The 11,397-nt window shown below is 44.0% G+C and overlaps 2 protein-coding genes across 3 annotated transcripts; both read right to left on the reverse strand.

The window, feature by feature from the left end:
• Positions 1–347: 347 nt before the first annotated feature.
• On the reverse strand, positions 348–6,873 carry LOC129816811 (tumor necrosis factor ligand superfamily member 13B-like). Of its 2 annotated transcripts, XR_008753611.1 has the most exons (8): positions 4,405–6,873; positions 3,793–4,076; positions 2,769–2,892; positions 1,995–2,051; positions 1,723–1,847; positions 1,416–1,566; positions 1,159–1,342; positions 348–1,036 (listed from the first exon to the last, which is right to left on the reverse strand). XR_008753611.1 is itself a non-coding variant. In XM_055871721.1 (7 exons), the coding sequence occupies exons 2-7, from the start codon at positions 4,021–4,023 to the stop codon at positions 1,230–1,232; spliced, it is 801 nt and encodes a 266-aa protein (XP_055727696.1). In that variant the 5' UTR covers positions 4,024–4,076; positions 4,405–6,873; the 3' UTR covers positions 348–1,229. The 2 variants fall into 2 exon arrangements, 1 of the variants encoding a protein (XP_055727696.1); XM_055871721.1 differs by having other exon boundaries at positions 348–1,342.
• A 95-nt stretch (positions 6,874–6,968) lies between these two features.
• Positions 6,969–10,433, reverse strand: LOC129816810 (protein ABHD13-like). Its single transcript, XM_055871720.1, has 2 exons — positions 10,225–10,433; positions 6,969–9,111 (listed from the first exon to the last, which is right to left on the reverse strand). The coding sequence occupies exon 2, from the start codon at positions 9,068–9,070 to the stop codon at positions 8,009–8,011; it is 1,062 nt and encodes a 353-aa protein (XP_055727695.1). The 5' UTR covers positions 9,071–9,111; positions 10,225–10,433; the 3' UTR covers positions 6,969–8,008.
• Positions 10,434–11,397: the final 964 nt, after the last annotated feature.

Consider the following 11,397-nt stretch of genomic DNA (forward strand, 5'->3'; position numbering starts at 1 on the left):
CCAGGGACTGTAGTGACGCCTCTTGCACTGAGATGCAGTGCCTTGACCGCTGTGCCTCTCGGGAGCGTTATAATATAGTGCTATTTCTATTGTTTTTTTATTACAATTTTAGTTATTTTATTTCACTTAGTCCTGCATGTTGGAGCTTGAAGCCTAAGATAATCACAACTGCAACCCTGTACATGTGACTATTAATCACGGAATCTGAGCGAGATTCACCATAGAAGCACCAGTACCGTACTGTGCTACACTGCTGTTTCCTGTGGGAAGGTTTCCCTCTGGTGGTCACAAAGGGTACAACTAACCCCCTCTTTGGACGGGATAATATTGCTATCATTACCACCAGCCATAGTGATTAACTGCATTTATTGTAATACATGGTCAGGTGCTGCTTGGGAAACCAATTAATTGAGTGCTGCTGCTCCCTTCTGGTAGAATGATGACAACTCACTCTGCACCATTCAATAACATTGTCATAGACAGGATACAATACCATGAAATACAACAGGGCCTATTTTACTAGTATGCAGGTGGTCAAAATGATCATCAAGGCATTAAAGTGTAGTCATGGCTGGGGCTGTGTAGTCATGGCTGGGGCTGTGTAGTCATGGCTGGGGCTGTGTAGTCATGGCTGGGGCTGTGTAGTCATGGCTGGGGCTGTGTAGTCATGGCTGGGGCTGTGTAGTCATGGCTGGGGCTGTGTAGTCATGGCTGGGGCTGTGTAGTCATGGCTGGGGCTGTGTAGTCATGGCTGGGGCTGTGTAGTCATGGCTGGGGCTGTGTAGTCATGGCTGGGGCTGTGTAGTCATGGCTGGGGCTGTGTAGTCATGGCTGTGTGCATTGTATATGATCATAACATTTAAGAAGTTATTGAGTGAATGGTGAGACACCTGCCAGTATAAGCATCAAACATTTCAGATCACACACAGTGACAGAGGCTGACACTGCTGTCATCATCATCATCACTGGCATCATCAGCCAGGCTCTCCAGTAATAGGCCATGATTGTGAGTCTGTCCGTCCGTCCCTCAGTCACTCTGTAAAGCAGATGGCATCATAGTAGAATAGATAATGTTCCATCAGACCCACAAGCCATAGTTCATTTAAAATAATTATTGTACACCACCACCAGTATCTACCAGATCAAAACTTCTAGTACCAGCAGTGTCCATTTCCACATGATGGCAATTGTATCTCCTAGTCCCCCCAGTCCAACTCCCCTGGTCAGGGTCAGGCCAGTCTGACAGCGCCCAGGAAAGTGGAGTCTCCGTCCAGAGAAACTTTGGCTGTAGAGCGAGGGATCAACAGCTCCACACTGTCCCCGACCTCCAGCTTCACTATACCTACAGAGAACACAGTTAACACACTCAGAAACAGCACACAAACACACACATTCACACACAAAGACAGACTCACCTCCTGTGTAGCAGGTGTTGTATGGGTAGACAGGGTTCATGTTCTGGATACAGCGGAACAATGTGACATGCTGAGCTTCATCTCCCACCACGTTCCTCTTCTTCCTGATCACCACATGACCCATGGCAAAGGTCGTATCCATGTAGTACACCTACATGGGGGGGGGGGGGGGGGGGGTGATAGTTACTGTTGGGTTTTTGAGCCATTGTGAACACTATTGCAGTACACCTGGAGAGGGGGAGAGTTAGGGCTTGTGAGCTGTCTATGTGATACACCTATTTTCCACCTGAAGGAGACTAGCTCTCACCTGACTGTAGACAAAGTAGAATCCCTCCTCTCTGACCAGGATGCTGTCGCTCTCTGCCTCCAGGGCGGAGCCTCTTCTAAGCCCCGCCTGCCAGGGGATCCCTGTGTAAGGCTCCAACGCAAACTCTGCACAACACCAGAACACACACACCATGCATCAGTCAATCTAAACATGATGAACTATCTAGCCTCAGACTGTATGTCCTTCAATCAACTTAAGTATTTCTGGTTTAAATAAAAGAATGTGTCTGACTGCATTTCCAGGTTCAGTACCTTTCTGGAATGTTTTCCTGTTGCTATCTGCCAGCATCTGTAGACAAGGCTGAGACACTAGCGGGAGGGGAAGACAGAGGGACAGTTTTTTATTGATTCAATAACCTCACCATGTACAAGATTAGTTATTTCTAGTCAGAGAGAGAGGAGAGGAGAGAGTGAGCAAGATTATAAACATGAAACTTTGCAGCTTGCCAGAAATAACTCAGTTCAGTGTTCAAATGTTCAAAGCAACAGACCCGTTTCACAGAATATGAGCTAAAAATAGCACAGCATTGACACTGACAAAGTGTTATATGAGAGAAAAGTAATGTCCACAACTCTAGTATGCTCCCATGGTGATTTAATCAAATGCACAATAAGACAACGGTTTGATACGAGGTGGATCTTCGTCAGGTTAAATCACTATGGGATCATACCAGAGTTGATACCAGAGTTTGATACAAGGTGGATCTTCGTCAGGTTAAATCACTATGGGATCATACCAGAGTTGATACCAGAGTTTGATACGAGGTGGATCTTCGTCAGGTTAAATCACTATGGGATCATACCAGAGTTGATACCAGAGTTTGATACGAGGTGGATCTTCGTCAGGTTAAATCACTATGGGATCATACCAGAGTTGCGGACATTACTTTTTTTCTTTGATACGTTCTTCGGTCCTGCACCAGATAAGTGTGTGCATATTTAAAAAATTTCTAACGTGCTATATGACCCACTTCAACATGTCAAACAGACACAAATAGTCCCACTGAATAGTATTGTTACTCTTGCCTGAGTTCTCAGTTCCTGTGCCCACACTCCTCTTCCTGACGAAAGACAGGCCAGGCTGGGGGTCAGGGGGGTGTAGAGGGTCTGGGCTGCTCCTTCTGGCTCTGCTGCTCATCTGCTGCAGTGTCTGGGTAATGCATCAGAAACTGAAGGTTACTTCCGTAACCCGGGTTCTCTGATAATGAGTGATATGTCTTACAATGAGGGAGTTCGATTAAATGCAACGAGCTATCGGCCTGTGACATAAACAAGCAAAAGCAATGAGGGAGGAACGCCCTTCTCAAATCGCAACAAGCTCTCACAGTCACGTCAGAAGACATTTATCCATGTTTCTCAAAAGTCACATTTCAAAGTTTTTCCAAAGTCAAATTTCTAAATGTTTGGATACTTTTCTGTATCGTTCCAAGGTTAAATTGAGGCATTAACTCAAAATTCTTACGGTTAGGCGTGAACTCTGAATGGTTAGGGTAATGGTTAAGGTTTGGGACGAGCTTAAAACAAAATGATCAAAACAACTCTCTAGCACTGGATTCGAACATGCAACATTTGGAACCAGAGGTAGATGCTTGTAATCATCCACAACACCCAGGCCAGGGCAATTCCAGTCCTCAGGGGCCTGATTGGTGTCATACTTTCCCCACATCCCCAGCAAACACACCTGATTAATACTAATTGCATTTTTAACTGAAGATCACGATTAGTTGATTATTGGAGTCAGGTGTGTTTGAGGTCTTGGCTGATTTATTTTTGGCTGATTCATTACAGTGAATTATAAGTGAAATAATCTGTCTGTAAACAATTGTTGGAAAAATGACTTGTGTCATGCACAAACTAGATGTCCTAACCGACTTGCCAAAACTATAGTTTGTTAAAAATGCATTTGTGGAGTGATTGAAAAACGAGTTAATGACTCCAACCTAAGTGTATGTAAACTTCCGACTTCAACTGTATATTATGTATGTATGTATGTATGTATGTATATATATTACAGACCACAGCATCAGATATAAACATGTAAATGTCTTACCTCTCCATGCCTAGCCTCTTGTTGCTCCTCTCTCTTGCGGAAGACCTCTGACCGGAGCTCCTCAACCTCGGCCCTAAGGGCCAGCAGGTGGTACAGAGACAGAGCAGAGAGAGACGAGGAGGTGACCGCTGCAAGAGTCAGCAGCAGGATCAGCCAGGACAGCCTCCGACCTCCAGACTCCTGCCCAGAAGCAGGTCCACCACCCTCGGGATTTGGACCTGCAGATGCCATCACAGGGCCCAGACAGCCTCCTCTGTAGTCAAACAGGCTGCATGACCTGCCTTCTAAATCAAATCACATGTATTTGTCACATGTGGCGAATAGAACAGGTGTAGACCTTACCGTGAAATGCTCACTTACAAGCTCTTAACCAACAACGCAGTTGAAGAAATAGAGTGAAAAAATATTTACTAAATAAACTGAAGTATAAAATCGAATAAAAATGTGTCAAGAAAATTACCTAACAGTCGAGGTAATTTGTAAAGTGACTACGCATAGATAAACAGCGAGTAGCAGCAATGTAAAAACAAAAGGATGGGGGGGGGTCTCCTCTTGGGTTAGTAATGCTGGATCTTTAGCCTTTAGTTAATGTTATTCTCTCTCCGGTCTTACCTTCTCTCCTGTCTCAGTGTCTGCACCCTGTACTGTAATGTTGCATAAGGAAGGGTAGAACAGCAGCTTCCCTCCTCTGTTCCGCTTGATTAACCACACGCAGAACTTCCTGCTCTGATGACGGCCCAGCCAAACCACTCTCCTTCACTTTTTACCCGTCTACGCGCTGTCCATCCTCCCCACTCTAAACGACAAACTCTGCTTGCTCCATCCACATTAGTCTGAAAGGGCACAGCAGGGGTGAGACATCTGATCCAGATTATAGTCACAGCTGATATGCCAAGCTTTAAAACGTGTCAAATCACACAATGTGGCGTGGAAGAGGAAAGGGTACAAATATGATGACTCTTAGATGGCTAAGTAAAAAAGGAAGTGCAGAAATCACCCTTGCCTCTTAAAAACCTGCATAGCAAAACTAAACTGCATTAACAAAAAGTATTTGCAGCCAACTTCTTTCAGGGAATGTGGAACCAGACATTTTACAGACAAAAACATTTGTCTGAACATCACAGACAGTTGAGCAGAATCCTGAGTTTATTCAGTTATTGCATGTTACTGTACAGAGAAAAGAAAGTGAGATTGTGTACTTAGAAAAGAAGAATGAATATAAAAAAAATCATCAACACTAGAGTAGGGAAATGAGTGCAATGGTTGTTTTCCTAAACAGAATGGATGAACAGTACAAATTCAGTTAATGAAAAGGTACAGAGCGCTCAACCACAATACCCATAAGCCTCCGGTTCAGAGAAGAGTGAACATTCATCACCATCATCATGCATTTAGTGCTTCAACATATCAGTATGTTAACATATGAACACTTCAGTACATCAATAATACCCATGCATCCTTCTCTCCTGCATATTGTCAGCTTCCACACCATTCTGAGAAGAATTCATCATCGAATAACTGTACAAAGGCTATTTTACACAATGCCAGTGCAAACATGTAGAATAGCAATTGCTTTGAGACAAAACATTCAGTTCGATTTTAAATGATTTCACAATGGGACCTCGTCGGTGGTTGGTAATCGGGCAGGGCCAAAGATTCTATCAGCAAAGTATTTGAAAAAAAGTCCCACACCTATCAACTCGATCAACAACTTTGGTGTGAGTCTGGGCCAATTCCAGTCAATTCAGAAATTGCATTGCACTCTTAGAACGTCTAACTATGTCCAAGTTATCTTACAGTAATTTAAATGACTCATCATTGTCTACAGGTAGTGGTGTGTGTAACTGACAGGATCTGATTGTGAAAGCACAGCACACACTCACACACACTTTGATTTGGCAGCAAGCCAGTCAGTTCCTGCCATTGAAATATGTTGGCAGTCTACTCTCAGAGAGGGTAGACTGGTACTATAAGGTCTATAAACACAAATGCATCAACACAGACTCAGTAAAGTGTTTGTCCATCATACACACACAACAAGCCAAACACTGCAGACAAAGCATGCACCCCTTGCTGGGTTACAAAACATCCCACATAACGCGGTATAATGCTGGGGATCTCACACTGTGCAGAGCTTCTCTTCATGTAAAGCACACTGGTAGACTCACATCCACACTGACTGCACATTCAGTAGGTAATTGCCTATATATTGTAAAATCAGTGCGCTATTTAAAAGTTAACAGTTAAAACCAGAAACGTCACCAACACTGAGACGGTTTCATCTCACTGTGATGGAAAGAGTTTAGTCTGAAGTTAGACTTTAGAGCCAACATGTCTGCTGAGTGTCTCTGTTGTGTCAGAATGGCTTTGATACTGTATAACTGCACTGCAGCATGCTGCACTGAGACTGAGAGCAGGGTCATATTCATTAGGGCACAATGTAGCAAAACATTTTACAATGGACAACTAAACATTAGCATTTCTTTTTGGACATGTTTCATTAAATTTCCTTTTGTTTGGTGCCTAATGAATAAGACCCAGCACAGTAAGAGTGTATTTTTGTCACACCTGAATCAACTTCTCAACTAATCATCAAGCCCTCAATGAGCAGTGTTTTCCAAGGCTACAACAAAAATGTGTACTGTTGGTGGGTACTCAAGGACCAGGGTTGGGAAACACCGGTCTAGCTCACCTTCAGTCACTGGGAGACATGCAGGAAAGGTTAATTAGTTTGTGAAAAGCACTCCAAGAGGATAAAGGCATTTCTCCACAAGAGCCATGGGGAGAGATGAAACACTAGCCTACTTGAAGGAACAACTATGTTGAGAAGAATAGATTAATACAAATAATAATACAACTTAGTCCCACTCAAGTCTCAAGGCAATAACACAGGGATCAGAATTCAATCATTACACACCCAACACACTCTATCTAACCAAAGCCTGTGTGCACCTGGCTCAAAGGAAGTGTAAAGTAGAGCCAGGTGTTTTTTCAGGCCATGGTATTTGGAAGAGTGCACTTTGATTTTTAATAGTGTGCAGAACATTGCTGATAGATGTGTATTGTACAGACAGACAGATAACCTGAAGTTCACATCCAACTAAAAGCCCTGGTGTTGCCGACCAAGATAAAGGGTCATGGGTAAACCACGCAAAAAGTTGACAAACAGTTCCGGCCACATCTGAGTTTATATTTATTGTCAGAGAACATAAGAACGGGACCTTTGCAAAAAAGGAATATAATCTGGGAATTTATAACAAAACAGTTTGGGAGTGAAACTTGCAGTTTGTGCATGCAGCTTTTCAATGTGCCACACAGTCTACAGAGAACCAATATGGTACAGCCCATATGGTAATCTACCAGCTGATATGAACATGATTTTATATTATGAAGACTTTAAGATACTCACACATTTAACTTTAAACAGCGTGTCCTGAAATAGCATAGATTATATCATTTTTAAAAATGCCAATATCTTGGGTCTTACAACAGGCACAACTTTTATTGAATTAGTGAAAAGCTATCATATTTGTCAAACATTTCTTATTGAGTTACTGAAATGCTATTACGCTAATCAAACATTTTTATTGATTTACTGAAATTCTGTTATGTTCTTTGCAAAAACTGTGGTTGTGTTGTGTCTGACAGTATGAACGTGGTTGTGTGTATGGTGTGTGTGTAAGCCATTCAAAGAAGGCCATAACAAGTACATATTCACCCATGCATTCATAGTTCAAACACAAAAGCATTTCCATGTTAATCATCCCCCCACATCAAACACTGTCCCCCTCCAAAAATACTCCCCAATTGTTTGATCTGGTACAATTACACCAACGGAATAAGATGATAAAAACCAAACCCCCCAAAAAACATAGAAATGTACATTCTCTCCAACCTGACCCTAGTAGTTGAGCCCAGTTTAGTTACTCCTGTTCATTCAAATGGAGTCAATACCCACTCTCCTGTATCCTACTATCACACCAACTTCATGACCTGGTCCAGGAACAACCCATAACCCACCATAGGTACTTAAAGTAGATCATAAAGAACTGGACAGGTATAAGCAATAAGGTAGTGGTTGGCTGCACCTTGCACTAGCTTTTCCATTTTGCTTATTAGACTTATTCAATCATTTCTGATCTACACAACTGCCTAGGGAGTATGGAATGCAGGGTTCTCTCTAGACCAGACACAGTCTTCCTCCGTCCCCACTAGACTAGATGATGGTGACGCTGGCAGTGGACTGGACGCTCTCCTCGTGGGCGTGGCTCTTCATCAGGTCCTTGACAAACTGCTCGAGGGCGGCGAAGTAGCCCTGGCACTGCCACGTGTCGTTGTGCGTGCCCTCTGGGAAGATGGCCAGCCGTTTAGTCCGGGCCGGCGACAGCTCGTACAGCTGCTTCATCATGACGGGTGGGATGAGCTGGTCTGACAGGCCTGACACGAACAGCGAGGGCATCCGGCACAGCGCCACCTGTCTGTAGGACAAGAACTGGTTCCGGTAACACAATAGGGGCAGTAGCCTCATTGGCAAGAAGGAGAAGAGTGTGGCGGCCATGTGGGGGATGCTGAGGAAGGTGTTCTCTACCACGATGGCCGCCACGCGGTGAGGGTTGGCCGAGGCCAGGCGTACCGCCACCGCCCCCCCCAGAGAGCGCCCGAACAGCATCACCTTGGTCTTGTCTAGGTCGGGCCGGGTCATCACATAGTCCAGAGTGGCCTGGGCGTCCAGGTACAGGCCATCCTCACTGGGCTCACCTTCACTCTTCCCATACCCCCGGTAGTCCACCAGCACCACGTTGGCCTTCAGGTTCACCAGCATCAGGAGTGCGTTGGGCACCCGGTGCCCGATGTTGCCCGCATTGCCGTGGAAATAGAGGATGGTGGGTGGGGCCGTGGAGCAGGGGTTAGAAGCATTGCCGGGGGCGACCCCAGGGTTGCCCAGGCTGTCTCCACCGGTGTAGCGGAGCAAGATAAGATTGAGGCGCACGCCGTCCTTGGTGTGGATGTAGACGTTCTCATGGGGGATGCCTATGGGCAAGGGCACGTATAGACGGGAGGAGGAGGGCTGGTCGGGGAAGTAGAGCAGCACATCCTGGAACTTGTAAAGGATGCCAGCCACCGAGGCCAGGATGAGAGCCAGGAGGAAGAAGCCTCCATAGAGGTGGAAGGTGAGGATGAGGGCCAGGAGGGAGATGCGACAGGCACCCCAGGACCAGGAGGCCAAGGCCAGGGCACAGCGCTCCACCGAGCCCCACAGCCTCCACGGCTTCTCCATGGCACAGAGAAGACACACAGGATCACACCACCACACACACTCTGTGCAGAGAGAGATGAGGAAGTAGATTGGGGGGAAGGGGAGTGGGGGGAGAAGAAATTGAGTGGGGGAGAAGAAATTCAAAGTTGTGACTCATGCACTGCACTAGACGACACCACTTGAGGTTCTTCACCTCCTCTCACAATTTACAGATCAGCCAGCCTACCACAGGTGGTAACAAGGTCATTAAATAAATGTAAACCTTAAAGATGAGAGACACCAGTGGAGCCAAACACACACAAAATGACACTATCAGCCGATATGCTGCCTGGCCTCAATGTTAAAGTATGCGTGTCTTTGGAATAACTCCAGTCTCAGTGGTGGTTAAACTGGAGAATTAGTCTGACGGCTTTCACCCTTGGGTCATTAACATTGTACTATATGAGAGTAGCGAGTACTTTCCCCGCATCATTCCAATGTTTGGCCTTAATCTGCCAGGCCATTAAACGGATTAGAACCAAACAAGCCTCAGTTACACAAAACCTGGTTGCTACTGCGAATCAGCACCACTGTGAATTGGTTGGCAAATATGAGACAGGTCTTTCACCATACAAAATATAGTATGGTTGGTTCTAATGCACATCTGAATAAATAATTGTAATAGAACACAGATTTGCTGATAAATTCCCTCCATGTTACATAAGAGGTGGTGTGCTCGAGCTGAAAACACTCGAGGCATGACATGCCAAACTGACAAATGGATCAAATAAGGAATGCAGCCTTGTCAACATCATCAGACAAGTTGTCAACATAAACAATTAATGACATGTAGTCGTCAACAACAAAGACTATTTGAACAAGTTAACTATTTACTACACTGTAAGTTAACTTGAAAAGGGGCGGCTAGTGGTAACCAGGCAGTGCAAGCAGAAACGTTAGCTAGTTAACATTAACTATGTAAAAGTCACCAAGTTGTCAAGTTTGAAAATGTGTATGCACCGAAATACTACATTACTTTGGCTAGCAAGCAAGCATGCAGCTCATCTCTGTGTGAACTACGATTTGCAATTCACAGTGGAAAATGCCAGTTAGCTAGCCACATAATTAGCCACCTTGTTGTTGGCTAACAAGCTAGCAACAATTTGGCACGTATAGCTAGCGAGCTACACACTTACCTCCCTCTCATAATTTTTCGATTCAACTGCATGCAGCGAGGTAAACAAATTGCACAGTAAACGCAGTCAATGCCATTCGGTCCAGAAGCTAACACAAAATGTCTATTCAGATATGAGCAGCTATAAATAAACAACCCGACAGACAAGCTAATGCAGTTATGTAGCTAGCTACTTCCTGTATAGTGTTTCTTCACTCATGTCACTTTGATAAATTCCGTGTAGAACGTGGCAAACAAAGAACAAGGTTCCACATTAACTTAAACGTGCACAAAACAGATGTAGTGCCACTGGTCTCCACTAGACGGTACTGTGTGAATATAGCTTTTGCTGGCCAAGGCCCACTGAGTGATGCCAAACTGGAGCGTCTCACAGTAATCCATGGTCCACAGGCATAAGAAGAACAAATGAGCAGTATCTAGAAAAATGCAACACCTTTAAATTATGGCAAAGTAAGTGAAAACCTCTGTTCAGTTATTATTTTCATAAAACATTGTAGAATATCAGTAGTGCTATCAACTGCAAGGTAGAGAAACAATTCAAATAGCTAGTGACTGATGGTGATAAAGCAGAATCATGGGACCCCCGTGGAAGTTGAAAATATTTTAAGCAGAATGTGTCAGCACTAAAACTTTGTCGGAATATCTCATGATAGAACAGCATTCAGTCAAAAGTTTTAACACACCTACTCTTTGCAGGGTTTTTCTTTATTGTTAGTGTTTTCTACATTGTAGAAAAATAGTGAAGACATCAAAATGATGAAATAACACGTATAGAATCATGTAGTAACCAAAAAAGTGTTAAACAATTTAAAATATATTTGAGATTTGAGATTCTTCAAAGTAGACGGCCTTTGCCTTGACAACAGCTTTGCACAAGCTTGACGTTCTCTTAATCAGCTTCATGAGTCACCTGGAATGCATTTCAATTAACAGGTGTGCCTTGTCAAAAGTTAATTTGTGGAATTTCTTTCCTTCATAATACATTTGAGCCAATCAGTTGTCTTGTGACAAAGTAGGAGTAGTATACAGAAGATAGCCCTATTTGGTAAAAGACCAAGTCCATATTATGACAGGAACAGTTCAAATAAGCAAAGAATAATGATAGTCCATCATTACGTGGAAAATCTCAAGAACTTTGAAAGTTTCCACAAGTGCAGTCACAAAAACCATCAAG

The sequence above is a fragment of the Salvelinus fontinalis genome, chromosome 19, assembly GCF_029448725.1.
Source record: "Salvelinus fontinalis isolate EN_2023a chromosome 19, ASM2944872v1, whole genome shotgun sequence".
Taxonomy (NCBI): Eukaryota; Metazoa; Chordata; class Actinopteri; order Salmoniformes; family Salmonidae; genus Salvelinus; species Salvelinus fontinalis.

Excerpts from the sequence above, each read along its gene's own strand:
- LOC129816811 (XM_055871721.1), bottom strand. The coding sequence starts at position 4,023 with ATGGCATCTGCAGGTCCAAATCCCGAGGGTGGTGGACCTGCTTCTGGG. Across the intron at positions 2,052-2,768 it reads CACAGGAACTGAGAACTCAG|TGTCTCAGCCTTGTCTACAG; the intron begins GCAAGAGTAACA and ends CCCTCCCGCTAG. Across the intron at positions 1,848-1,994 it reads CAGGAAAACATTCCAGAAAG|AGTTTGCGTTGGAGCCTTAC; the intron begins GTACTGAACCTG and ends GGTGTTGTGCAG.
- LOC129816810 (XM_055871720.1), bottom strand. The coding sequence starts at position 9,070 with ATGGAGAAGCCGTGGAGGCTGTGGGGCTCGGTGGAGCGCTGTGCCCTG.